Source organism: Podarcis bocagei (assembly GCF_964188305.1).
Source record: "Podarcis bocagei genome assembly, chromosome: 13".
In the NCBI taxonomy this organism is placed as follows: domain Eukaryota; kingdom Metazoa; phylum Chordata; class Lepidosauria; order Squamata; family Lacertidae; genus Podarcis; species Podarcis bocagei.
The window spans coordinates 56,999,988-57,027,859 of NC_138138.1; the positions used below are offsets into that span (position 1 = coordinate 56,999,988).

Below are 27,872 nucleotides of genomic sequence, written 5' to 3' on the forward strand. Positions count from 1 at the left end.
ATCAGACTAGCTGCTTTGCTTCTCAATATTCTCTGCTTGGCCTCTGTTCTTTTCTCCGACCGATGGAGAACCTGCAAAGGACTCTGTAAGGGCTCTTGTGTCCCCCATAAGGGAATAAGGGCGGATTTTCATTTATTACAGAGGGAACCTACATAAGGACTTTATACGGGTTCTTGGGTTCCCCATAAGGGACAAAGGAGCAGGGTTTTTTCTATTACAGCTGGGAAGACCACTCCCATGGGGGGAGGTCCTTAGACAATTCCTCCAGGAGGCAGAAGCCCACCTGGTGGGGCCGGCTTACTCCCAGTCCTATAAAAGTGGGTGCCTCTTCCATGGCTGGGGTGGGGGTCTCAGTCTGCCTGTGCTCAGAGGCCAGCACAATTTTCCCACGACTGACGCCTCACTTCCTCCTCCTTTCTGTGGCTGTATGTGCTTCGCCATTGCGCAATCTTCCACCCAAATCTCCAGCACTCAGGGGAGAGAGGCTTGGTGGATTTGGTTGTGTGTGGCTCTTGTGGCTGCAGCCGGGCTTTGCTCTGATCCCTGAAGCCACCAGAGACCCTCCAGCAGCAGAGGATATGATCCGCCAGGGGCTGCTGCTGCTCCTGCTGGTCCTGGGTGGAGGTGAGTGAAAGGGGGAGGCAGAGGAAGGAAAGAAGCTCTGGTGGGGGACGGAAGGGGAGGCCTCCTGGATCAGGCCAAAGTCATCCACCTAGTCCAGAATCCTGTTCCCATGGTGGCCAAAGACCCCTCAGAACCTAGGAAGCTAGGTAGACTTCCTCTGGCCCTGGAGGTTCCATAATGCAGCCCAGTCAGTGATGGGTGGGGTATAAATAATAAAGCGATGGTGTTATGGAAATGACATGGGGGCGGCCACAACTTTAAAATTCGTAGAAAATCCATAGTTTAACCTCCTCTCCTCATTCCAATGCCATTTTTACCCTTAAAGAAAGGTGGGTTTGGGCTCCACGTCCCTCCACCCAGGGAGTGACCAGGGGGGTGTTAACAGAGAAATCTGAGGTCTCCCTTGGACAAGAAACAAGGACCCCAGCCAGGAATTCCAGAGCAAAACAGCAGCCAGTCGGCTTGGTCTTTATTGAAGACTGTCGCGACAGGACTCCCACCTGCCACCAGGTGGAACAAGATGGAAGCCCCCAACAAAAGAGAACCCAAACTTTGATTAGCTGCTAATCCCCATATTACACCCCCCCAAACTACATCACTCATACATCACAGTTACATCATGAAAGGGGAGGTCTGCTGGCAGGAATCTGAGCATCCTGGACCCTGCCCCATGGTTCCCCTTGCCCTCCACCAAACACCCATCAAGTGGAACAAAAAATATTTTCACGTTTCCCTGTTTCCCAGCCAAGTTCATCCCACCCTTTTGTCTTCATCTGGGCTTGTTATTTCTGGAATGGCTACCTGTCTGGCACTCAGGTCTCAGGATGCCAGGAATTATCATTTAAGCAGAGGGGCTTCTGGGTAGCTGAGCTCACGGGTCTAGATGAATTTCTGAAGTTTCCCCAGTGAGCCAGTACAGAGATCCATTGATCAGTGAATTCTTACATTTGGTATTGTGCAGCAAAGGCCCTTTGAATAGGCAGGAAGAAACTGTGACGAAGTGTTTTGTGGGGACAAATCACAAAAGCCACAAAAGTAATTGTGCTGATTTTGGTAGTGGGCTGCATGTGCATGAGATCTGCTGGAGGGGCAACCCCCCCCCCAAACCTATACTTAAATTCTTGCAACAGGGGCAACCATAGACATCTGCGGAGGCAGTTGAGCAAGTCTGGTGTTCTGAAAGCCCATCTCCAGACAAGTCCTGAGGGCAAGGAGATGTCAGGAGTTTTATTTTTCTTCCAGTGATGGATACTTAAGGGGTGTTGGGAAAGGTGTCTGATAAAGTGATCTCATGTTGAACTTGCGTCACCCTTCTAGACCCCTCTCCATTTGTGACATGCCAGTGATGTAGTGATGATGTATCCATGATGTCCCTCGAAGTATATTCTGGGGGAAAGAGGGAAGTTTTAAAAGAGGACGTCACCCCATGCTCAGGGTTCTTACTCCTGGGGGGGGGGGACCTGTTGCACAACAATAAGGACCATGGTCTACTGACCGCTGTTTTGCTCCAAATTACTTGGCTGGACCTTCCTTCTTTCACTGGCCACATGGACCCGAGACAAGCAGGGCTGTTGAGTGGTCTCTCACCCCAGAATTTTTTCCATAACAAGCCAAACTATGAGGGAGATAACCGGGCAGAGAGGGGCAAGCAGCCAAGCTATGTTGAATTGGGAGAATTAAGGGAGGGGGAGAGCAGTTAGGGAACACTTCAATAGACAGTGTGGAAGCTCCTCTGTCCCCTGGGATGTGACAACGTTTGGGCCGGTTCTGCTGGGGAGGGGGGAAAGGAGGAGGAGCCCGAGGGAGAAACTCCATCATGCAGTAAAGGCTGCAATTCTTTGTCTGTTCTCGAAGCGACTGAATAAGGCATACCGTATTTTTCCGTGTATAAGACGAGCTATTTTGACCCCAAAATGAGGTTTAAAATTTAGCCTTGTCTTATACACGGGTAGTGCTGAGGGGGGACGTGCGAATGGTTTTTAGCGCAAGCCTGAGATTGTAAGCGGTGATTGGCTCCTTCTAATCATGTGATTCAAAAACCCTTGCGCACCCTACTTATCTTATACCAGAGGTACACATGTCATCCATAGAGCAAGTCAGCTCCTTCTAAGCCCAAGTTTTAAGCGGCAATTGGCGGCTTGGTTGTTTGGGGGAATGCTGAAAATTGGTGGAAACTGCAGGAGGGGAGAGAGTGTTCGAATCCTGATTGTGGGTTTCCCATTGGGGCATCTGCTTGGTCCAGGAATAGGCAAACTCGGCCCTCCGGATGTTTTGGGACTACAACTCCCATCATCCCTAGCTAACAGGACCAGGAGTCGGGGCTGATGGGAATTGTAGTCCCCAAACATCTGGAGGGCTGGGTTTGCCTCTGCCTGGCTTGGCCCCTGTGAGGCCAGGAGGCTGGACCACGTGGGCCCCTGCTCTGAGCATGAAGGGCTCTTGCTCTATGTTCTTTCATGATAAATTAGTCCCCTGATTTGCCGTCACAGGACACTTTCGGTTGCGTCCCTCAGAGGCCCCCCCCCTCGCTGACGTGTGATGACATTTCCTTCTCCCTGAAACCACCAAGAGCTTTTGCTACTTCCTTTTCAAAGCAGAAACCCACAAACTTCTGCCTTTTTGGGTCTGTTTAGCCTGGGAAAGAGGAGGCGGAGATATTGGCCATCTCCCAAGATCTCCCCATGGAAGAGGGAGCAGGCTTCTTTTCTCCTGCTCCTGGAGGGCAGGACTCGAACCCGTGGCTTCAACTCTCAAATTATTCTTATTCTTATTTACCCACAACAGGGAGTACGGACTCATCCAGAATGTCACATGTGGCGGCAGCTGGCGAGAGCAATGGGGCGTTTCAGAGATGCAAGCGCTTGGAACCCGACCCTTCGAGGTGGAACGGATTGATTAAAGGTAAAACAGCCTATATTGCCTGTTTTGTGATTTTAAATCTCTGCTGTGGCTCTATCACCAAAAGTAAAGGTAAAGGTAAAGGGACCCCTGACCATTAGGTCCAGTCATGACCGACTCTGGGGTTGCGGCGCTCATCTCGCTTTACTGGCCGAGGGAGCCGGCGTACAGCTTCCGGGTCATGTGGCCAGCATGACTAAGCCGCTTCTGGTGAACCAGAGCAGTGCACGGAAACACCGTTTACCTTCCCGCCAGAGTGGTACCTATTTATCTACTTGCACTTCGTGCTTTCAAACTGGTAGGTTGGCAGGAGCAGGGACTGAGCAACGGGAGCTCACTCCATCGCGGGGATTCGAACCACGGACCTTCTGATCGGCAAGCCCTAGGCTCTGTGCTTTAACCCACAGCGCCACCCACGTCCCCATAACCAAAAGTACTTTCTCCCAAACTTGGATTTATGCCTCCAGAAGAATTTCCATTTATCCGTTAACCCCAATACTAAAATAACCAGTCTTTTCTTCTGTTTTTCTTTCTTTCTCTCTCCGTTCTGCTTCATTGGCAGATTGTACCATGTGCTACCAGAAATACCACATCTGGCAACCTTGCCATCTCACGGCCAGGCCAAGGGAGTCTGTCACCCTGCCCTGCACCTTCAACTACACCTGGGAGGCTCAAGAGACGGCCCAGGTGTATTGGCGCTTAGGAAACTTTCACGACCCACACCCACGACCCCACCCACTGGGAAACCCACCCGAATTACACAGGGCGGGTGTCTCTGGTCGGGGACCTGTCAAAGGGGCGCGATGCGTCAATCCAGATCGAGAATCTGCAGGAGTCGGACTCCAATCTATATTTCTGCGGCGTCTCCGTACTGGCAGTTCGTGAAGGTGTGCAGCGTTGGCGAAACATCGAGGGGACAAACCTCACAGTCACAGGTGAGCTGGCACATTTTTTAAAATGTTGCTTATTTTTGAGTTTTACAATTACACTTCCATCCCCTTCTTATACAATAGTTCTGTTTGACTTCCCACCCAGCGTTATGTGACTGTTCTTTTTACATCTTGCTTAGCTGCAAATACATTAATTATTCCTTCGCCCTATTTTCTACACTCTAGCATCTTTCATAGTAACAACTGTTGGTCACAAAGTACCTCCCCACCTGGAATTTATATTTGAGGTCCATTTTTTTTTGCAAATATTCCCCTAGGTATTCTCTCTGTTTCCAACTCTCCTGCATATTCTATCCTTCCTGCTGTTGTTGCATATAAAAATAGGTTGTGGGCTTTCTTTGGTAATTCATTCCCAAGTACACCTATGAGAAATTCTTCCTGTTTCTTGGGGAAGGTAAATTTAAAGATTTTCTTTAACTCATTGTACACCACCTCCCCAAAGTCTTTGGCCTGTTTACAGTTCCACCATAAATGAATAAAGGAACCCTCTGCTTCAAGACTTTCCCAACACATTTTTGAAATTTAATTTGTACATTTAAGCCAATTTAACTGGTGTCAAATACCATCTATACTGCATTTTATATCTATTTTCTCTTATTTGATAACATGCCGAAAAATTCATTGTCCATAATTTTCCCCACTCATCAATTCTGATATTACGCCCCATATCAATAGCCCATTTTTTTCATAGCCTTAATGAGTTTGTCTTTAGTCTCCCACTCTAGCAGCAGTTTATATATTTTAGAGATTAGTTTTTTATTGGGCCCCAAAAATCACCCTTTCAAATTCTGATCCTTCTTGGACAAATCCTCTCTCTTTGTCTTTTTAAAGCTTCTCCTTTATCTGGAAATATTGAAACTAGATGTGTATCCAATTAGACACCTCCTCCCTATCTTTTAATGTTATGTTGCCATCTTTGTATCCAAGGAGATCTTTGTACATATCCTGTCCACGTCTAGCCTATTCACTGCAACCACTTCCACCGGTGAGATCCAGCCAGGAGTCTTTCTTTCCAAAATACCTTTATGTCTCATCCAAACCTTCCATGTTGTTCTTGTTGTTTAGTCACTTAGTCGTGTCCGCCTCTTCGTGACCCCCTGGACCAGAGCACGCCAGGCACTCCTGTCTTCCACTGCCTCCCTCATGCTGGTCTCTTCGAGAACACTGTCCCACCATCTCATTCTCTGTCGTCCCCTTCTCCTTGTGCCCTCCATCTTTCCCAACATCAGGGTCTTTTCTCTTCTCATGAGGAGGCCAAAGTCTTGGAGCCTCAGCTTCAGGATCTGTCCTTCCAGTGAGCACTCAGGGCTGATTTCCTTCAGAATGGAGAGGTTGGATCTTCTTGCAGTCCATGGGACTCTCAAGAGTCTCCTCCAGCACCAGAATTCAAAAGCATCCATTCTTCGGCGACCAGCCTTCTTGATGGTCATCTCTCACTTCCATACATCACTACTGGGAAAACCAGAGCTTTAACTATAAGGACCTTAAACCTTCCGTAGACTCCTTCTAATCATGTGATTCAAAAATCCCTTGCACACCCTAGTTTTCTTATACCAGAGGTACACATACCATCCATAAAGCAAATCTGCTCCTTCTAAGCCCAGTACATTTGCATCCTTCAATTTGACCCACTCCTTCATCCAGCTTAGACAGGTTGCTTCATAATATAATTGCTTGAACACCATTCGCAAAGGCCAATCCAATGTCCATATAATCTAGGATCTTTGTCATAAAGGTCCATGAGACATTGTCGAAGGCCTTTTCCCGGTGGCGGCAATGTTATTCTTGAACCTCAGTCACTATTCATGGTGACAAGACTTCTCAAAGTGCTCACATTCTGACAATCCCCAGTCACAAAATGTGCCTGGCTAATTTCGAACGCTGCCTCAGCCCCTCTCTCCACAGCAGCCCCCTTCTCCCCAGGGTTGGCACTGCATTCTGCTTGGTTCAAAGGGGCCCCCGGGGAATGGCAGTGGAGCCTGAGGCAGAGCAGAAAATGGGGATCCACCCTCTCCCAGACAAAGGGCTGCGGAGGACCCAAAGTGACCACCCGAGGCAGGTAGACCCACAAGTGCCTCCCCACCACCACCCTAGACAGCAAAAATATCCCACCACAGAAAACACATTAGCTACATCTTCCCACAGAGAAGATGGAGCCAGCTTGCTTCCGGCTGCTCCAGAGGGCAGGACCTGAACCAACGGATCCACATTGCAAGAAAGGAGATTTTGACTAAACATTAGGAAGAATTTTTACCAGCTTGTTCAACAGAGGAACGGTCTCAAAAAACAACAACACAGGGGAATGGTCTCCCCATAAGGTGGCGGCCTCTCCTTCCTTGGGGCCTTTTCCTTGGATGGCCACCTGTCAAGGAGTCTTCAGCTGTGATTCTGCATGGGAGGGGTTGGGCTGGATGACCTTGAAGGTCCCTTCCAAACATGCAGTTTTATATTTCAACGAGGCGCCGCTCTCTCCCCAATGCTGAGGAGGTGCAATTGCAAATGGCAGGCGCCCAGATCAGGAGTCCCTTGAGGGTGCATGAAACGGTGTGTGGGCTCCTGTGGGTGCCCCCCATCCTTGAAAGAAATGCCCTTGTGCCAGGCCACTGCAGTGTGTGCCCGTCCTCAGCCTCTGCCTTGTGCTTCAGCCTAAGTCTTGCTTTCTTCCTGCCCCCCAGGTCCTCCACTGCCGGACCCCCCCAGCTTCAACTTCAGCCTTGTAGGTCTGGTGATTAGGGGAACCCTCGTAGGTGCCATCCCTCTGGGGCTGCTGGCATTCCTTGTATGGAGAAAAGGTAGGGGGGCTGTTGTGGGGCAGGGAGGGAGGGGGCAGTTACTGCGCTAGGGTCCGTCTCTCCCTCCAAAAGCTCCCAGCACCAGATGTTGGCTTGGGGAGGAGAGGGGAGGCAGAGGAAGATGAGCGGAGGGAGGTGGGGGCGAGGAGAATTGTATTTCAACATTCAGTTCATAAGTTTAGTGCAGGGGTAGGCAAACTAAGGCCCAGGGGCTGGATCCGGCCCTGTTAAGTTGTGGGTGAACATATCAGACGACACAGTGATTCTTCAAACAGCTCTTGTTTATTCAGAGGCCAGAAAAGAACTGAACTGAGGAGCTCAGTCAGCCTGCTTATATAGAGCTCCAGTACAAAGTTACTGTAGCAACTTTCTAAAACTATCCAATCACTGAACGTCACTTTCACCCCTTCATTTGCATAACTATCTACAGTATCCCCCTGCTGGCCCAGGGTGAGAACTTCAGTACATAACAGGCCCAATTGCCTTCTCAATCCGGCCCACGGACGGTCCAGGAATCAGTGTGTTTTTACATGAGTAGAAGGTGCCCTTTTATTTAAAATGCATCTCTGGGTTATTTGTGGGGCATAGGAATTCGTTCATTATTCTGCGTAATGCAGAACTAGCCAGATTGACAGGAAGAATTCGAGACCAGGATGAACAGAAGTTTCAAGAAAGTTGGAGTAAACTTATGGTGTACATAAAAGATCATTGCAAAGCCTTAAAAACACTGGCAGGACTGGAATAACTCTTACAACGTATGGCAGATATAAAGTTAAATAAATAGAATACGCAATATAAGAAAATATAAGATACTCATTGAAGGGGTAGAGGGAAGTCATAAGCTCGGCAGAGCTAAGGTAATTATGTGATATATGTGTATTGCAACTGGATGTTTAAAGAAAATAATAAACATTTATTGGGGGAGAAAGGAATTTGTTCATTATTATTATTTTCCCCAAAAAATATAGTCTGGCCCCCCACAAGGTCTGAGGGACAGTGGACCGGCCCCCTGCCAAAAAGGTTTTCTGACCCCTGGCCTAAAACTTGCCTCTCTAAGCTGCAAAGGGATGCTCTCTGCTGAACTCACAAGGAAGGAAAGATAATCTCTAACACGCTCTCAGCATCTATTCACATCCCTACAATCCCAACTTTACAATTCTACGATCTCTTAGTGTTGGGTCACCTGGTCCAAGCCCTGGGAGCTCCCCTGCCAGCCAGACTTGAATTTGTTCATTATTATTTTTTCAAAATATAGTTTGGCCCACCACATGGTCTGAGGGACGGTGGACCGGCCCACGGCTGAAAAAGTTTGCTGACCCCTGGTTTAGTGTTCTAGCCAAAGGCCATGTCAAATTTGTATTCGGCAAGAGTATTAATAAAATTATACAGAACATCCACCCATAATCTTAAAATCCACAATATAAAAACTTGACTTTGCAGAGTTCCTGATCATTAAAATGCAGTTTCCCTTCTGCATCTCCGACAGCTCCAATTCTAACAATATTTCGCCTTTTAAAGATTTTCCAACATCCGCGAGTTAAGAGAGAAAGACGATGCCAGACACAGCAACAGACGTACTGTGGGATGTTTACAATCCTCTCCTCGCATCTCTACACATCCCTACACCTAAATCTATCTTGATTTCAGATTAGACCTCCGAATCATCAGAACAATTTATAGCAATTTTATCTGACTCATTCTTTTCCTGTTGTTGTTTTTCCCAGCCTGTGCCAAGAGAACAGTTCCATCGGTCACAAAGCCACGATTGTCGCTCAAAAGAAACCGACCCATTTCTGCCGGCGTGTGTGAATAAATGTCTCAGAAATCGATCTCTTGGATAACCACAAGGTGCCTACAAGGTCTTTTCATAGTGGGCTGTATATAAATTTAATTAACAATAACAAATAAATACATTTATTAATGAATCAAATATATTTAATTAATATTAACAATAGCTGTCTCATGGTGCCAGAGGTTAAAGAAAAATAGGGGTCGCCGCTGCAGCCCACGCCTCACTCGAGGGTCTTGCAGTCCTCCAAGGTCCACTTGTGGGTCAGGAGCAAAGCAAGAAACTGCAGCCAGGTATATAGAAAGCAGGGCAGCTAGTAAGCCTGATATTTATTTTGCTGAGGTGGCTTTCGAAATTCCAGGACACTTGCTGTTGCTCAGAGAGCCACTCCGGTTCACTCTGTGCATGAGGTCTTTGGTTTGAGTTCCATTCACAAATACCGGTAAGCTATTCCATTCATTAAACTATTTCCATTCACAAAACAGGACTTAAACCCTTGTCTCCACTTCACTGCCTGCTGTTTGACGGACAAAGTGATGACGAGCAGGTCGCTGTTGCGCAAGGGGATCAAAGTTTCTTTAACTGTTCAAGGACAAGGGGATGCAATTTCCCCCACAAATGATTTTTATTAGTTTTCCAAATTAAATCAATTTAATACAATTCCTTAAAATCTGGTTTCCCGCTCCGGTTCCAAGCATATGATCATCATCATTTCCTCGCATTAGCTGATCATTTCTTATTTAGAGTCCAGTTGACGTCCTTCGCTTGCAGTTAGACATTCTTCCAGCTGGCTGCTTTTCCTACCTTACAAACTGCACCTCCGTTACATCTTAAAATAAGTAAACCCTTTCACACGTGTAGTCCTTCATGTACATTGTTGTTCCAGACCTGGTGTGCTGGGAGAGTTCATTACAGTGGTACCTCGGGTTACATACGCTTCAGGTTACAGATGCTTCAGGTTACAGACGCTTCAGGTTACAGACTCCGCTAACCCAGAAATAGTGCTTCAGGTTAAGAACTTTGCTTCAGGATGAGAACAGAAATTGTGCAGCGGCAGCAGGAGGCCCCATTAGCTAAAGTGGTGCTTCAGGTTAAGAAGACTTTCAGGTTAAGTACGGACCTCCGGAACGAATTAAGTACATAACCAGAGGTGCCACTGTACTATCTTCCATTATTCAGTTCTTTGCAGTGTTTACCTGGATGGGACAAGGTAACATTCTGTTCCTTCCGCTGTTTACAGACTAGCGTGTGAGCTGCAGCCATAAATAACTCACAGAGTGCATCTCCAGTCTCCGCCATAAAAATTCTGCTCTGGAGTTCTTCCTCGGCACACAGTTAGAAACAAGATTTTTTTCTCAATTTCAGCCTCTTTGCCAGAACCGTTCGGCGGCAGTTCATTCTTTTTTCACTGCGTTGCTCCATCCACACACTAGTCCAGTCCAGGAATAAATTTAAATAAAGTCCATTCAGCCTCGGTTGGGGGGGGGGAGGGCATAATAAAGACTTGTTAAGTTCCTTGCTGAGCATAAATCAAAAGCCTCTCCCCCTTTTCCGAAGTAACAAACAGAATAGCATAACAGCGGCTGCACATGTCTCTTTCATTTTGCAGAGGACACGAAGAAAAGAGACAATTTGAAACCCATAAGAAAGCACCAAGCCCCTTGTCCTCCCCTTCCTTCCCAGGCTGTTGTCACGATTCTCAAGCTTCAGGGGGGGAAATATTCAGATACCTTCAAGGAGCCAAGCCCAGTCCTTTCGGCAGCTGACTGATTGCAGCCCCTTCGCATATGTCGGGCCAGGAGCGCCTCTTGATTCATGCCAAGTGTCCGAATTATGGAGGAACAAGTCACAAACAATGCCGGGGACGGAGGCTCGTCCATGGCAGGGACACGCTCCCAGGTCGCGCCCGCTCTGCCTTTCAAGTAGGCAGACCCGGGCTTGAGCGGCGCAATGGGGTGCAGGGAGTGTGGGATGTAAAACTGCAGTCAAGCACAACATTCCCACAGTGGACGTGTCAGGGGATGTTCTGCACCACTCAGGAGAAGACTTCCTGTATCCTCCTGAGCTGGGACAGACTTGAAGAGGACGCGGCCTGTTGTTCTAGTATGGAGGAGCCCATGGCCTCCATGTTGGGATCCGTGTCTCTTCTCCATTTTGGATGTTGCTGTGTGTTTGGAGAAGCGGCTGCTTAGTCTCAGTCACTTGGGACTCACTTCTTTATGGAATAGTTCTGGTTCTTATGTAACCTAAGCCTGCCTTCAGGGATAGGCCTGTGAACCTGAATGAATCTGTCAGTAAACTGCTTTTATATTAACATTAGTCAGATTCTTGTGTTTATTCTTTTTAAGAGGGATTAGAAGGGTGGTGCTGTGGGTTAAACCACAGAGCCTAGGACTTGCCGATCAGAAGGTTGGCGGTTCGAATCCCCGTGACGGGGTGAGCTCCCGTTGCTCTGTCCCTGCTCCTGCCAACCTAGCAGTTCGAAAGCACCTCAAAGTGCAAGTAGATAAATAGGTACCACTCTGGCGGGAAGGTAAATGGCATTTCCATGTGCTGCTCTAGTTCGCCAGAAGCAGCTTAGTCATGGTGGCCACATGACCCGGAAGCTGTACGCCGGCTCCCTCGGCCCGCAAAGCGAGATGAGCGCCGCAACCCCAGAGTCGGTTGACTCCTGAGCTCGGGAGCAAGGTGGCACCCTGGGGGGTTCCCACAAATGCTGCTGGGGGGGGGGTTGAACTCTGAAGTGGAGGTGGTGGCAGCAGCCCTTGCCCTCGTCTGGAGACCTCTCAGGCTTCCTGGGCAAAGCGAAGGGCGACGTTTGGGCTCTCCTCCGAGCTTTCATAAGCCCAACTTGGGATGGTCCTCGGACGGAGGCGTGTGGCAAACCCAGGAGTCACCTCCGGGGCTGGTGGGTATCCAGTGTTCCTGCTTTTAGTTGACGCAATGCTTGCCTTGCCCAGGGCACTGGCAACCCGTGCCACGCCACTGCTCAGGGGAGCCCGTCTAGAGAACAGCATCCTGTTCTCACAGTGGCCACCCAGATGCCCCAATGGGAAAACCACAAAAGCAGGATCTGAGCATAAGACCAGTTCTCCGGTCCTGCTGTTTCCAGAAGGTGGCATCCAGAAGTTTTGCTGCCTCTGACTGTGGTGGCAGAGCAGAGCATCTTGGCAAGCAGCCCTCAATAGCCCCCTCCCACTCAATAATAATAATAATAATAATAATAATAATAATAATAATAATATCCCGCCCTCCCCAGCCAAAGCCGGGCTCAGAGCGGCTAACAACAATAAAAAGTAACGCAGCATTCTAAAATCAATTCATTCTAAAATCAATTCAAAATCAAATTAATGGCAACCATTGGGCTAGAGTGCTGTGAGGATTACAGAAGGAGAGAGGGGGTCAGACTGTGCCTTGGCCAAAGGCCTGGTGGAACAGCTCCGTCTTGCAGTCCCTGCGGAAAGATGTCAAGTCCCGCAGGGCCCTGGTCTCTTGGGACAGAACGTTCCACCAGATTGGGGCCACGACCAAAAAGGCCCTGGCCCTGGTCAAGGCTAGTCTAATTTCCCTGGGGCTCGGGATCTTCAGAGTGTTTGCAGACCGTAAGGTCCTCCGCGGGGCATACCAGGAGAGGCGGTCCCGTAGGTACGAGGGTCCTAGGCCGCGTAGGGCTTTAAAGGTTAAAACCAGCACCTTAAACCTGACCCTGTACTCCACCGGGAGCTAGTGCAGCTGGTATAGCACCGGGTGAATGTGATCCATGAATTGGCCCAGTCCTCTTTCAAAGCCATCTGAGCTGGTGGCCACCACTGCTTCTGGTGGAAGGGAGTTCCACAGTCTGCACTGCGTGAAGGGTTTCGTTTCATCTGCCCTGAGTCCTCCAAGATCCAGCTTCGTTCAATGCCTGCAGGTTCCACTGTTATGGCACGAGGTGCCAGGCAAAGTTTCATAACTCCACTCTACCCCCCTCCCCTGCCAGCTGGGAGGCCTGAGCCATGGGGCCTTCCTCCCCACCCCACCCCTCTTCAACTCCCCCCCCCCCCCAGTTGCACCATTGCCTCAGAGGAAGGAAGGAAGGAAGGAGGCTGGTTCTGTGGCAGTGAGTCAGGCGACTGGGGGCACCTCGACCGCCCCCTCCTTGCCCCCCCCCCAGCACTTTGCTTGTGTCACTGCAAAGGAGGAAGCGGAAACATCATCTGTAGCATTGCAAATACTTAAAAGCTGATGGGCATTTTAATGGCATCAGCAAGCATTGCAAGGGGTCCTGAGAACAATATCTGGAGGGTACGGGGGGGGGTCGTGGGTTGGCTCATTGTGGCAGGATCAGGCCAAAGAGGGATTCTTGAGCTGTGGTTCTGGCATGTGCAGGGGGCTGGACTAGATGGCTTTTGGGGTTCCCTTCCAGCTGTGCCGTTCTGTGTCCCTGAATCCCCTTCTCGCCTCACAGGGGGTCCGGCAGGTGCCTGTTTGCCTGTTTCTTGCAAGAAGGGGTGATCTCTTTCTTGATTGAAAGCGCTTCTGAGAATCTGATCTTTTCCCTGCAGGACAGAAATAAAAACAGCCCAAGTGCGTGGCGCTGGGGGTTAAACCACAGAGCCTAGGTCTTGCAGATCAGAAGGTCGGCGGTTCGAATCCCCACGACGGGGTGAGCTCCCGTTGCTCAGTCCATGCTTCTGCCCACCTAGCAGTTCAAAAGCACGTCAAGGTGCAAGTAGATAAATAGGTACTGCTCTGGCAGGAAGGTAAACGGCGTTTCCGTGCGCTTCTCTGGTTCGCCAGAAGCGGCTTAGTCATGCTGGCCACATGATCCAGAAGCTGTACGCCGGCTCCCTCGGCCCGTAAAGCGAGATGAGCGCCACAACCCCAGAGTCGGCCACGACTGGACCTGATGGTCAATGGTCCCTTTACCTTTTAAGAGAAAAATGAAGGAATCATCCCAAGAAGAAGAAGAAGAAAAATGAAATATCCGGTTTCAAATGAAGCAGCATTAGCTGCGGAAATCCAAATGCCCACAGGCGCAGACTCAGGGCAAAGGGGGCACTTTCACTGGGCAACAACATCAGTTAGTGTTGTGGTGTGAGAGCCAGCTCTGCAGGGCACCGTAGAACGGGAGAGTCGAAAGGGACCCCCAGTGGTCATCTAGCTGAACCCCCACCATGCAGGAATCTCAGCGAAAGCATTCCAGGCAGGTGGCCATCCGACGTCTGCTTAAATATCTCCCATGAGGATGTCCTTGGCCAAGGAGGTAGGAGCCCGCCTGGTGGGGCAGCCAGGAAGGTGGGGGCCTCATCCGTTGCTGGGCTGGGGGGCTTGGGTGCCTTTGCTCAGAGGCCTCCCAGATTTTCAGGCGAGCAACACCCCACTTCCTCCTCCTTCTCCGTTGCCTCTCTGCTGACTGTGGCAACAGGACTTCCCTGTCAGATGGGCTCTGCTGTTGCGCCACCCGAATCTCCAGCGCTCAAGGGAGAAGAGGCTTGCTGGATTTGGCCGTGTGTGGCTCCTGCGACGGCAGCCGGGCTTCCAGGGAGATCTGGATCCTGCTCCTTGAAGCCACCAGAGAAACACCCCCCAGCAAAGGATATGATCCGCCAGGGACTGCTGCTGCTCCTGCTGGTCCTGGGTGGAGGTGAGTGAAAGGGCGAGGCAGAGGAACGAAGGAAGCTCTGGTGGGGACCAGAAGGGGAGGCCTCCTGGATCAGGCCAAAGTCGTCCACCTAGTCCAGAATCCTGTTCTCACAGTGGCTGAAGGAAGCAGGTGTAATAAATGAAAATCTGCCCTTCTTCCCTTATGGGAGACACAAGAGCCCTTATAAAATCCTTTGCAGGTTCTCCATCAGTCGGAGAAAAGAACAGAGGCCAAGCAGAGAATATTGAGAAGCAAAGCAGCTAGTCTGATCTTTATTGAACTGTTGCAACAAGGTGCTCCTCTCACAGGCAGGAAAGGAGGAGGGCCCCGAACAAAGGTGTGCCCACCCTTATATAGACATTTTTAATTGCTCGCCCTGGAGTCCAAGACCACCCCCAGAAACATCATGCCTACATCACAGAAAAGGTGGTCTACAACAGAAATCTGAGTGCGTTGTTTACCTCCTGTCTGGCAGGTTACCTGTTAATGGTCACTTGATTGGATACCCTGGGGAGCCTGGCCAGTCTTTTATAATGATAAATGCTTAGTTCCTGAGCCAGGTCACAGGCTCACCCTATTCATACACAGACATACCCTTAAGACAGGATTTGTGAAGGAAAAGACAATGGGGAGGCTTTTCCATTTGACTTTGATTTTGTTGGTTTTAGGGGCTCATATTTCCAAAGCTGGCTTCTTGGGAGGGAGTCGCAAGTCCTAGTCCAAATCTTGCTGCTCTTCCAATTCCCATCATCGTCATCATCATCCCTGACCATTGGCCATGCTGGCTCCTAGGAAAGCAGGGGGCTCCCCTAGACCGAGTCTAGACCTTTGAGGTCCATCCAGTCCTTCTTCACACAGCACACACCATATTTTTCGCTCCATAAGACGCACCTAATTTTTAGAGGAGGAAAACAAGGGAAAAAATATTCTGAATGAAACAGTGGATTTATGATTTTTGTGGTTCATGCTGTGGCCACAGACATGTGATTTGACGGTGAGTTTGGGGTGACCCAAAGCAAAAATCCTGAGGCTCCTTGTGGATCCGTGCTTTGTAACCACGCTTTTGCGCCATTGCGGCCCCACAAAACTGTGGATATGTGGTTTTTTTGGTGCAGGCTGTAGCCATGGACATGCTGTGTGACCTGATGGTGAATTTGGGGTGACCCAATGCAAAAATCCTGAGGATCCGTGGGCTTTTACCTCCCCCCTCCCAGGCAGCCTCCTTTATCTCTAGCGTCCCTTATCTCCCTTCCAATCGCTTATCGATCAGCTGCTTCCTTTCAACACTCCTTTCCCTCTTGTTTGCCTTAGTGTCTTTTCCTTAGGCTGGAGCAGTTTTTTGCTCCTCCTTTTCTTCTAATTTCTCTCCTCATTGATTTAGTCTTCCTGTTTCCCCCCTTTGCAAGTTTTCTGTCTTTATCTCTCCCCTCCCAGGCAGCCTCCTTTGTCGCTAGAGTCCCTTGTCTCCCTCCCAACTGGCAGATGACCAGCGGCTTTGTTTTAACACCCACTTCCCTCTTTTTTTAAAAAAGAGAGCATGATCTGCTTTTTGCCCCTGGGCAATTTGGCTCCAGGGACCACACATTTGCTCCATAAGACGCACAGACATTTCCCCTTACTTTTTAGGAAGAAAAAAGTGCGTCTTATGGAGCGAAAAATACGGGTAGTTAGGCTGTGGAACTCCCTCCCACCGGAGGCAGGGATGGCCACTGACTTGGATGGCTTCAAAGGAGGACGAGACGTATCCATGGCCCTGGGTCTGCCTCCATTTGTCAGAGGCAGCGATGCTTCTGAATGCCAGTTGGTGAAAACTGTAGGAGGGGAGAGCGGCTTTTGTGTTCGAATCCTGATTGTGGGTTTCTTATTGGGGCATCTGCTTGGCTCCTGTGAGGCCAGGAGGCTGGACCACGTGGGCCCCTGCTATGAGCATGAAGGGCTCTTGCTCTATGTTCTTTCATGATAAATTAGTCCCCTGATTTGCCGTCACAGGACACTTTCGGTTGCGTCCCTCAAAGCAGCCCCCCCCCCCCCGCTGACGTGTGATGACATTTCCTTCTCCCTGAAACCACCAAGAGCTTTTGCTACTTCCTTTCCAAAGCAGAAACCCACAAACTTCTGCCTTTTTGGGTCTGTTTAGCCTGGGAAAGAGGAGGCGGAGATATTGGCCATCTCCCCATACCTCCCCATGGAAGAGGGAGCAGGCTTCTTTTCTCCTGCTCCTGGAGGGCAGGACTCGAACCCGTGGCTTCACCTCTCGAATTATTATTCTTATTTACCCGCAACAGGGAGTACGGACTCATCCAGAACGTCGCACGGGGCGGCAGCTGGCGAGAGCAATGGGGCGTTTCAGAGATGCAAGGGCTTGGAACCCGACCCTTCGAGGTGGAACGGAGCAATGCAAGGTGGGAAGGGGGCACAGAAACCCCCCAGGGCAGAGGGGGAACCAGGGCCTTCCTCTTAGGACCAGAAGGAGGGCCTGCCTGGAAGCAGAGAACTACCGTTGCGGCGCGTGTCCCTGAATAGCTCTCTCCAAAAGATTTGCAAAATCCTCTTTTAATGCCACCCCCTCCAACCCACTGGGACCCCTTTCCCATCTGAGTTGCAGAGGGGCAAATGGAAACAAGAATTTTAAAATAACAATAGCCCAACTCACCCTACGTCCAGGTTTTCCCGGAAAACCCAGACGTACGGCAGCCCTGTTTCTAAGAGATGGGTTAGATGAGCCACGAATGTTGCGAGATTCAAGACAGATAAAATGAAGCCCTTTCTTCAAAGACTATGGAACTCCCTGCCACAAGAGGCAGGAATGGCCACCAGCTTGGATGGCTTGAAAAGAGGATTGGGTGAATTCATGTGATGGGCTTGAAAAGAGGATTGAAAAGAGGATGCTTCTGAATCCCAGGTGTGGAGAATGTTGCTCTTCTGCTCAGATCCTCCTTATAGGTTTCTCTTTGACCACTCTGAGGTTGGGATGATGGACCAGATGGGTCCCTTTGGCTTGGTCCAGCAGCTGCAAGGCTCTTCTTAGCTCCTTATGGTTCCTAAAGGGAGCCTCCATGGGCAGAGCTGTTGTTGTTGAGTCATTTAGTCGTGTCCGCCTCTTCGTGACCCCCTGGACTAGAGCACGCCAGGCACTCCTGTCTTCCACTGCCTCCCGCAGTTTGGTCAGACTCATGCTGGTCGCTTTGAGAACACTGTCCCACCATCTCGTCCTCCGTCGTCCCCTTCTCCTTGCGCCCTCCATCTTTCCCAACATCAGGGTCTTTTCCAGGGAGTCTTCTCTTCTCCTGAGGTGGCCAAAGTCTTGGAGCCTCAGCTTCAGGATCTGTCCTGCCAGTGAGCACTCAGGGCTGATTTCCTTCAGAATGGAGAGGTTTGATCTCCTTGCAGTCCATGGGACTCTCCAGAGTCTCCTCCAGCACCAGAATTCAAAAGCATCCATTCTTCGGCCATCAGCCTTCTTTATGGTCCAGCTCTCACTTCCATACATCACTACTGGGAAAACCAGAGCTTTAACTCTACGGACCTTTGTGGGCAGAGCTAGTCTATCTTAAAATACTGGAGAATAAGTGTGGGAGCAGGTTTTGCTCTCCCATACTGCCTGGGGCTTTTCTATGTTGTTTTACTTGTTTTTGTGGGATAAATCCAGCCTTATATAACCAACCTGATTAATTGAAATTGAAATAATTTATTGTCACTTGTACAACTTGTATGCAGTGAGATTACGTAAGCACCCCCCACTCAGCTCTCTTAGTCTTAATTCCCCTCATTTACTGACGGACACCCACCAAACCCAAAAGTCCGTTGCCCTGTTGTTATCTTTTCATTCAGCAGCCGAACAGCCCGGGATAGAAGCTGTTCTTTACCCTGTTGGCGCGACTAATCATGCTTCTGTATCTTCTGCCCGAGGGCAGGAGATCAAGAAAGTGCCGGCCAGGGTGTGAATCATCCCTGAGAATTTCCCTCACTCTTCTTCTGCTATTTCATCCAGCGGATTCACGGAACAGCCAATAATATCTTGTGCTGTATTCACCACCCTCTGTAGGCACTTCCTATCAGTTGATGTCAAACCAGCGTCCCACACCGTGATTAACCACCTGGGTTGTATTGATTTTCCAAGTAAGGTCTTCACTGAGATAAACTCCTAGGAATTTAAAGGAAGAGACTCTCTCCACACAGCGGGGCTAGTTCTCCTCTCTTCCTCCAAAAGGCCAACACCATCTCCTTTGTCTTGCTGATATTAAGGTGCAAGTTGTTCCTTAGGCACCATGGAGATATTTTTTGGACCTCCCCTCTAGACGCTGATTCATCTCCACCTGTTATTAAACTCATTATGGTGGTGTCATCTGCAAACTTAATAATTGCAGTAGACGGGTCAGATGATACACAATCGTATGTATACAATGAATACAGGTAGGGACTTTGCACACATCCCTGTGGTGTGCCAGTGCTGATTTTTAAGGAATTAGATGTTACATGTCCAGTCCTCCCTGTTTGTGTCTGATCTATCAGAAAGTCTTTAATCCATTTTTAGCTCTAATGCATGAAGAGGTTAAGATAATAGATTAAGGTGTCCTGACAGGTTAGCTAGGTCACATGCCCTCACCTTGGGAGGAAGAGCTATCAAACTCTTTGTTCTTTCTCTTCTTTTCACTATGTGAACTTCACAGTAAGGATGTTTGAGCTAGATGCCATGAGCTTAGCCATCCATCTGTGTTTCTAGGGACGCGGGTGGCGCTGTGGTCTAAACCACAGAGCCTAGGGCTTGCTGATCAGAAGGTCGGCAGTTTGAATCCCCATGAGGGAGTGAGCTCCCGTTGCTCAGTCCCTGCTCCTGCCAACCTAGCAGTTCGAAAGCACGTCAAGGTGCAAGTAGATAAATAGGTACTGCTCCGGCGGGAAGGTAAACGGCGTTTCCATGCGCTCTGGTTTCCATTGCAGTGTTCCATTGAGCCAGAAGCAGTTTAGTCCTGCTGGCCACATGACGCTGAAAGCTGTCTGTGGACAAACGCCGGCTCCCTTGGCCTGAAAGCGAGATGAGCAACACCATAGTCGCCTTTAACTGGACTTAACCATCCAGGGGCCCTTTACCTTTACCCTTTTTACCATTGTGTTCCTGTACAAATAATTTTGAAACTATTGCCCTTTTTGAAAGTTGCACTGCCTGTGTTCTCTTGCTGCTGTATGGGAAAACACATGAAAATGACCTTTAAAGACTTTGTAAGTAAACCATTTTTAACTTACCAAACCTGTGGTCCCTTTTTATGCTAAGGGGCTTAGATGGGGATATTTTAAAGGTAAAACAGCCTATATCCGGCTGCTGCCTGTTTTGCGATATTAAATCTCTGCTGGGGTTCTCTCATCAAAAAGTACTTGCTCCCCAACTTGGATTTATGCCTCCAGATAATTTTCCTTTTGTACGTTAACCCAAATACGAAAATAAATGGTATTTTCTCCTTTCTCTCTCTTCGTTCTGCTTCCTTCGCAGATTGTACCACTTGCTTCCTGAAATACCACATCTGGCAACCTTGCCATCTCACGGCCAGGCCAAACGGATCCGTCACCCTGCCCTGCACCTTCAACTACACCTGGGAGCCTCAAGAGCTGGCCCAGGTGTATTGGCGCTTAGGAAACTTTCACGGAGAGTTCCTCTTCAACCACACCCACGACCCCACCCACAGGTACACCCTCCCAAGCTACACAGGGCGTGTATCTCTGGTTGGGGACCTGTCAAAGGGGTTCGATGCGTCAATCCAGATCAGGAATCTGCAGGAGTCGGACTCCAATCTATATTTCTGCGGTGTCTCCGTACAGACACGTCATGACGGTGTGCAGCGTTGGCGAAACATCAATGGGACAAACCTCACGGTCACAGGTGAGCTGCCCCATCCTCAGGAGGACCCCTCTGTGCCTGGACCTCTCTTGGCCCTCTGCCCCACACCTTTCTCCGCAGCACCCCCCTTCTCCCCAGGGCTGGCCCTCCTTTCTGCTTGGTTTAAAGGAGTATGGGGTGGGTGGGTGGCACTGGTGCCTGAGGCAGAGCAGAAAATGGGTCTCCACCCTCCCCCAGCTGAGGGGTCGCAGGGTACCCAAAGGTATTTCAGCACCTGAGGCAGGGAGTTCCGCAGGTGATGTTCCTCCCAGGCTGCAGGAATAACACAAGAGGTTGATAGCATGGCCGCCTTCAAACATCTGAAGGGTTGCCCTGTGGAAAGTGGAGCAAGCCTGCTTCCTGGTGCCGCTCCGGAGGACAGGGCCCGATCCAGGAGTAAACATGAGGCAGAACGTCCTGAGAGTAAGAGCAGTTTGACAGTGGAACAGACTCACTCATGAGGCCTCTCCTTCCTTGGAGGTTTTAAATTTATTTTATTCTGGACTTCCGGGTTGGCGCGATTCGGAAATGGCGGATTCCCTCCGAGCTGCGGAGGGAATCGGCTCAACCGAGGACGGGTCTTTGCCGCGCCGGCGACGCGGGGACCCTTAAAAACCGCAGGCGCGGAAGCCTGCGGACTGAAGACTCGGCGGGTGCCTTAAGCGCCCCCCCGATCCACGAAGAGCCTTTTTAAAGGCTGCGGAGAGGATACGGAGGGTGGCGTGGCACTGAGAGTCGATCGCTACCTCAGTGGAGTGAAGCCGCGAGCCATGACCAGAGAGCGCTGACTTCCTTCCTTGAAATTTGGACTGAAAAGAAAGAACCCGTGAGTAAGACGGATTGGGACTTTAAAAATTTTACCCTGAATTGGAGACGACCGGGGGGTGTGCTAAAAGGAAGTCCGCACCCCCCCCTGCAGATGATCTAAGCAACGACAAAGTGCTAAGCTGGAGAGCCTACCCTTGGAGGGGTGAGTTAAAAAGGACACTAACTTCCAAGATTTAGCTAAAAGAAATTTTGAGCTGGAGAGTGGAGACTGGGAAGCCTTCTTTTTGCTTTAAACAACCCCCCCTCCCGGGCCCGGGAGCGTCCTGTCTCTGTGCCTGTGTAAGAGCTGCGAAGTTTGACAGCTGTCAAAGCTGTCAAATGGGCAGTTTAGAGTGGAAAAATTGCTATTTAAGTTCCCTCTGGACTAAGAGTTACAATTGAACCAAGATTGTTGGAAACAAAGTAATAAAAATAAGTTAAAGGATTGTTGGGGAAAAGACTAATAAGTAACCAGATTCCCCCTAGGGGGAACTCTGTGAAACTACAATGGCTACAATGGCTGTGGATGGAAAGTTACTAGTGGAAATCGAAAGGATGTTTCAATTGGTGGGAATTCTACAAGAGCAGAGCTTGGCCATGAACAAACAACTTATGACCTTGACTTCTGGAACAGGCAGCTCTGCTGTATGTATTGAGGACCTGAATGAGAAAGAATCCACAGCTGAATGGGAACTGATATCTGAAGAGGTGGAAGAGACTAAACAAGAAAAAGAGAAAGTAAAGCTGGGAAGTAACAACCAAAAGCCGACATCTGTGGAATACAAGCAAGGAGATTTTTGGATTACATCTACCACAAGTCTGCGAAAGATGAAGAAGATGAAGGAGGAGGCCCCGGGAGTCTATGGAGCACAGGAACTTAAAACAAAGAAATATGATTGGGGCCTCCATTCTGACTTTGGCTTTGAGGATGCAGGATTTGTGGAAACCTTTCAGCAGTGGCTTTCAAATGTCCTTGTGGGAAGAGAATATGGTTTGATGGCGAAAGAACTCTTTCCAGATTTGATGACTGACATAAAGGACTACCAACAAGACCGGCGGAGAGGGACTGAAAGAGACTTGAAAGCCTCGGACGTGAGGAACCCAGGCTAAGAACTGCTATTCTGGATATGTATTGGGAAGGGACAAAAACCGGGGATGGGAGGGAGGGAAGAAGAGAACCTTAAAAACACTCAAGACCTTTAGGTTTAGTTAATATGATTTTTAATTAAGACAAAATGAGAAATCGACGGAAGAGAACTTGAGTCCAACTTAGGAAAAATCTATATTTCTTTATAAAAAAAAAGGTAATAAGATGGTTAAGAGGAGAAACACCAATTTGCTGACAAAATTTTGGGACTTGGGATGCACGAGGGGGGGTGGGGGGAAGTCAGGGAATAGGGTTAGGAAACTAGGATTTTCTGAATTTATACATGTTCTTGTCTTGTGTCTTTTTTGTGTGTGTTTTGTCTTTATAAAAGTGGAAAAACCAATAAATTTTTTTTAAAAAAAATTAAATTTATTTTATTCTAAAATGTTTCTTTATTATTTCTTTTGGCAGTCCACTGGCAAACCGTTCTGCTTTGCACCCATAGAAATGACCTTTTTATACTGCGGGGAAGGAAGGCCTAAGACATAGTCTGTCATTTGGTAGCTACAAGTCTTAAGTATTTTCCCTTCTTGAGTCTGGACTGTAACTTCTATTGGGATGTAAATACCGTATTTTTCGCTCTATAACACGCACCCGACCATAACATGCACGTAGTTTTTAGAGGAGGAAAATCTGTAGGCATGCCACCTGTAGGCATTCCCTCCATAACACGCACAGACATTTCCCCTTACTTTCTAGGAGGAAAAAAGTGAGTGTTATGGTGCAAAAAATATGGTACCTTCTTCAACTCCCTCTTGTCTATCCAGAGAAGGTAAATCGGTAGTACCCATTCTCCCCACGACTCCCCACACTTCATCGCCAGGACTATGGATTATAGTTGCTGTACTTCCATGCCAGTTAGATGAGAGCCAAAAGCAAGTTTGTAATCCAGTAGCTGTGCCAGGGTGAGAAAAACCGCAGGTGGGTTTCTTAACATTATCCTCTGCCACAACCATGAGGTCCAGTCGTGAACGACTCTGGGGTTGCCGCGCTCATCTCACTTTACTGGCCGAGGGAGCCGGCGTACAGCTTCCGGGTCATGTGGCCAGCAGGACTAAGCCGCCTCTGGCGAACCAGAGCAGCGCACGGAAACGCCCTTTACCTCCCCGCCAGAGCGGTACCTATTTATCTACTTCAGTGGCGTAGCGTGGGTGGTCAGCACCCGGGGCAAGACAAGTAATTTGCGCCCCCTAACCCGTGGATTTGGGCCCCTAACCCGTGGATTTGCGCCCCCTAACCCTAACCCCCAGATGTTGCGCCCGGTGCGGCCGGCCCCCCCTGCACCCCCCACGCTACGCCACTGATCTACTTGCATGTTGACGTGCTTTCGAACTGCTAGGTTGTCAGGAGCAGGGACCGAGCAATGGGAGCTCACCCCGTTGTGGGGATTCAAACTGCCGACCGCGTCTGCCTCTCTCGGCCTAACGCTGACGCCCAACTCAGGGCGCAGGGAACTGTCTCCACCTGGGGGCTGCTAGGTGTGGGCCCCCCTCCTCAGAAGAAACGCCCTTGTGCCACTGCAGTGGGGAGGGTGCTTGTGGGTGCCCCCTGCTTTTGCCTCAACCCCTGCTTTCTCTCCCCCCACAACCAGGTCCTCCAATGCCGAACCCCCCCAGCTTCAACCTCGTGGGTCTGGCGACCGGAGGGGCAGCCACTGCCGCCGCTGTTGCTGTGGGCCTGCTGGCGTTCGTCGCCTGGAGAAAAGGTACGGGGGCTGTTGAGGGGGGGGCAGGGAGAGGGCTGTGGTTGTGCCAGGGGCCGGCTCTCCCTCCGAGCTGGCCCTCCAGGTGGGGCTTCTTCCCAGTGTGGTGATGGTTCCTGCATCTCACCTGCAGAGGCACCTGGTACCCCAGCCCTGCTGCCCCGTGAGGCTCAGCCTGAACCAAACCACTGCCCCCACCCATTCTCCAGGGCTCCCCCCCCCCCCAGGAGCTGCTCTCTCTGAAGGCCATTTTCTCCTCTCTGTTCCTCCCCAGGTTGCTGCCCAAAGTGTGCCCCAAGGAGGTGAGTGCCTTTCCTGCCTCCTGCTGGTCTCCTTCCTAACTGCGGGGGGGGGGAGGGGGGCTGACCGTGGCCCTAGATTGGCTCTGCCATGGATGGTGACCTGTGGGCAGGACATACTGTTAATGGAGAAATCCGAGGGCTCCCTTGGACAAAAAACAAGGACCCCAGCCAGGAATACCAGAGCAAAACAGCAGCCAGTAGGCTTGGTCTTTATTGAAGACTGTCCAGCAGGACTCCCACCTGCCACCAGGTGAAACAAGAGAGAAGCCCCAAACAAAAGAGAACCCAAACTTTTATTAGTTGCTGATCCCCATATTACACCCCCCAAACTACATCACTCATACATCATGAAAGGGGAGGTCTGGTGGCCGTAATCTGAGCATCCTGGACCCTGCCCCATGGTTCCCCTTGCCCTCCACCAAACACCCATCAAGTGGAACAAAAGGGATATTCGCATTTCCCTGTTTCCCAGCCAAGTTCATCACACCCTTTTGTCTTCACCTGGGTTTGTTATTTCTGGAATGGCTACCTGTCTGACACTCAGGTATCAGGAGGCCAGGAATTATCACTCAGGCAGAGGGGCTGCTGAGGAGCTGAGCTCACCTGTCTAGATGAATTTCTGAAGTTTCCCCAGTGAGCCAGTACAGAGATACATTGATCAGTGAATTCTTACATTTGGTATTGTGCAGCAGAGGCCCTTTGAATAGGCAGGAAGAAACTGTGATGAAGTGTTTTGTGGGGACAAGTCACAAAAGCGATTGTGCTGATTTTGGTAGTGGGCTGCATGTGCATGATATCTGCTGGAGGGGTAACCCCCCAACCTATACATAAATTCCTGCAGCAGCCCTGTCCTCCCTCTCTTATATCATAACAGCAATGCAATAATCTCTCATTCCATCTGTTGCTCACAGTTCGAATCCTGCTTGCGAATTCCTCATTCTATAACATTTCTCTAAATAGACCGAAAAAGGCTTCCTTTCATCCACAAAACAATCATCATTTGGTTCTCTTATTTTAAGCTGTTCGTTTTCTGATTCAACGCAGCCCATTCCTTTACTATTTATTCGTTCTTCTTAGGTGGGAATTTGTTCATCTTTCCATTTCTGGGTATAAGGAATTCCAGCTGCTGTAGTTACAGGCACAAAAAACCGTTTTAAGCCTGGTGGTGAAAATCCGCCTTTTTACTTTTACATCAGTTAGTCTTTTGAATTCAATCCTTCTTGCAAGCCCCAGGGTGCTTCGAGGGGGGCACCCATGTGACCACCCAGAACTTTTCTTGCAGGAGAGCTTCACCCCAGAGCAAGGAGACGCCAGAGGAGAGAGAATACGAGGAGTTTCCCATTGAAGGTGAGCTGGGGTGGAAAAGCAGATAAAGGGTAAAGGGACCCCTGACCATTAGGTCCAGTCACGGCCGACTCTGGAGTTGCGGCGCTCATCTCTCTGTAGTGGCCGAGGGAGCCGGCGTACAGCTTCTGGGTCATGTGGCCAGCAGGACTAAGCCACTTCTGGCGAAGTAGATAAGTAGGTACCGCTCCGGCAGGAAGGTAAACGGCATTTCCGTGCACTGCTCTGGTTCGCCAGAAGCGGCTTAGTCCTGCCGGCCACATGACCCGGAAGCTGTACGCCGGCTCCCTTGGCCAGTAAAGCGAGATGAGCGCCGCAACCCCAGAGTCGCCCACGACTGGACCTAATGGTCAGGGGTCCCTTTACCTTTAAGGTGCTACTGGACATTCTTTAATTTATTTCGACTGCCTCAGACCAGCACGGCTACGTACCTGAATCTCATAATGCTGTAACTCTGGACATACTGTGAAGCAGAAAATTCAGGGCAGATAAAAGGAAGTTGCACCTTTGTGCAGCGTGAAGTTAAACTACGGAACTCCCTGCCACAGGAGGGGAGAGTTGCTCTTGTAGCCAGGCCCCGCTTGCAGGGTTCCCTTTGGATGCTGGACTAGATTGGCTGGTCTCTTGTGGCCCGATGCAGGTAGCCAGGCTGTTCTGCTGTTCTTGTGGAACCTCCATGCCCAGAGGCAGTCTACCTTGGCTCCTAGGTTCTTGGGGGTATTGGGCCACTGTGAGGACAGAGTGCTGGGCTTTTCCTCTGAGCAGTCTCCTCCTCTGCCCAGGGCCTTTCTGAGCTGCTCTGCCGCTGGAGGGAGGAGGAGGAGAAGGGTGATATTCTGTTCCTCTTTCTAACCTGCGTTGCCCCCCCTCCCTCCTCCTCTTCCAGGTCCAAAAGCCCCCCCTCCCGCCTCCCCCCAGCCTCCTCCTCGCGCCCCACCGCCGCTTGCCCCCAAAGACTCCGGTGGCCTCCTCTACGCCGACTTGAACTTGGCCGGAGGCAGAGGCAAGAAGAAGATGCCCGAGGGAGGAAGGGGCGAAGAGAGCACCTATGCCATCCTGCGCCACTGAGAGGGGGCAACGGACGATGGGGGGGGCCTTTCCTTGGCTGCCTCCAGCCCCCTCCTGCCCCCAGCCTCCTCCTCTTCCGCTTCCTTCTCCCTCTCCCAGGTGGGAGCGAGCGACCTCCCTTGCAGGATCGGGGCCCTGGGTGGATGGCCTTCTGGCTGCAAAGGAAGCCTGTTTAAGCCAGCCTGCTCTGCAGGGGTGTCGTAAGGAGCCCTGAGACAAATGGGGGGGCGTACTGTAAACGCTCCCCCCCTGCTGCCAGGCAACGGCCCCCGAATAATGCCCGAACGAATTATTGCAATATGCGATCACAGCGGCAAGAGATGCGCAGAGAGGGAAAGACAGCTCCGTCAGCCGAGCGTGAGACCCTTGATCTCCAGGTGGTGGGTTCGAGCCCCAAGTGGGGCAAAAGATTCCTGCACAGCAGGGGGCTGGACTAGATGATCCTCAGGGTCCCTTCCAACGCCGCGATTCGATGACCTATGTCTTATTATTGCCCCCTGTGGAAGAACGGTTGCTGAAATTAAGGGATTTGGCAGAGATGGCCAAGTTGACTTTTTGAATTAGAAAAAAAATAAATTGTTGTGTTTATGAATGATTGGAAGCCCCTTACGGACTTCCTGTGCGAAAAAGGAGAACGACGGGTTTGACGACTGAAAAGTTTGGTTTATGGAAAGTAGGAAATTTGCACGTTGTTATGGAGTAAGAGGTCTGCAGTTTTTAAAGCTGATACTTAGAATAAGGTTACCAGACGTCCCCTTTTCCCGGGGACAGTCCCCGGATTTACAAATCAGCCCCCATACAAAATCCATTGAAGTTGAAAAGTGTCCCTGCATTCATTGAAAAAAATCTGGTAACCTTAATCTGGTAACCTTAAGTCTTTGCCTTTCCTTTATTTTCTCTCTTTCTGTTGTTGTTGTAAAAAATAGCGCTTGCTATTAGATGTTGATTTCT

The 27,872-nt window shown here is 50.0% G+C and overlaps 1 protein-coding gene across 4 annotated transcripts; it reads left to right on the forward strand.

The window, feature by feature from the left end:
* LOC308572118 (paired immunoglobulin-like type 2 receptor alpha) lies at positions 1 to 27,832 on the forward strand. Of its 4 annotated transcripts, XM_081168010.1 has the most exons (8): positions 1 to 624; positions 3,409 to 3,525; positions 4,085 to 4,209; positions 20,293 to 20,554; positions 24,097 to 24,210; positions 24,482 to 24,509; positions 25,792 to 25,856; positions 26,740 to 27,832. In XM_081168010.1, the coding sequence occupies exons 1-8, from the start codon at positions 333 to 335 to the stop codon at positions 26,919 to 26,921; spliced, it is 1,185 nt and encodes a 394-aa protein (XP_081024136.1). In that variant the 5' UTR covers positions 1 to 332; the 3' UTR covers positions 26,922 to 27,832. The 4 variants fall into 4 exon arrangements, with proteins under 4 accessions (XP_081024136.1, XP_081024135.1, XP_081024138.1 ...); XM_081168009.1 differs by lacking the exon at positions 4,085 to 4,209 and having other exon boundaries at positions 20,168 to 20,554; XM_081168012.1 differs by lacking the exons at positions 1 to 624; positions 3,409 to 3,525 and adding an exon at positions 16,965 to 17,081 and having other exon boundaries at positions 4,088 to 4,457; positions 20,168 to 20,554.
* Positions 27,833 to 27,872: the final 40 nt, after the last annotated feature.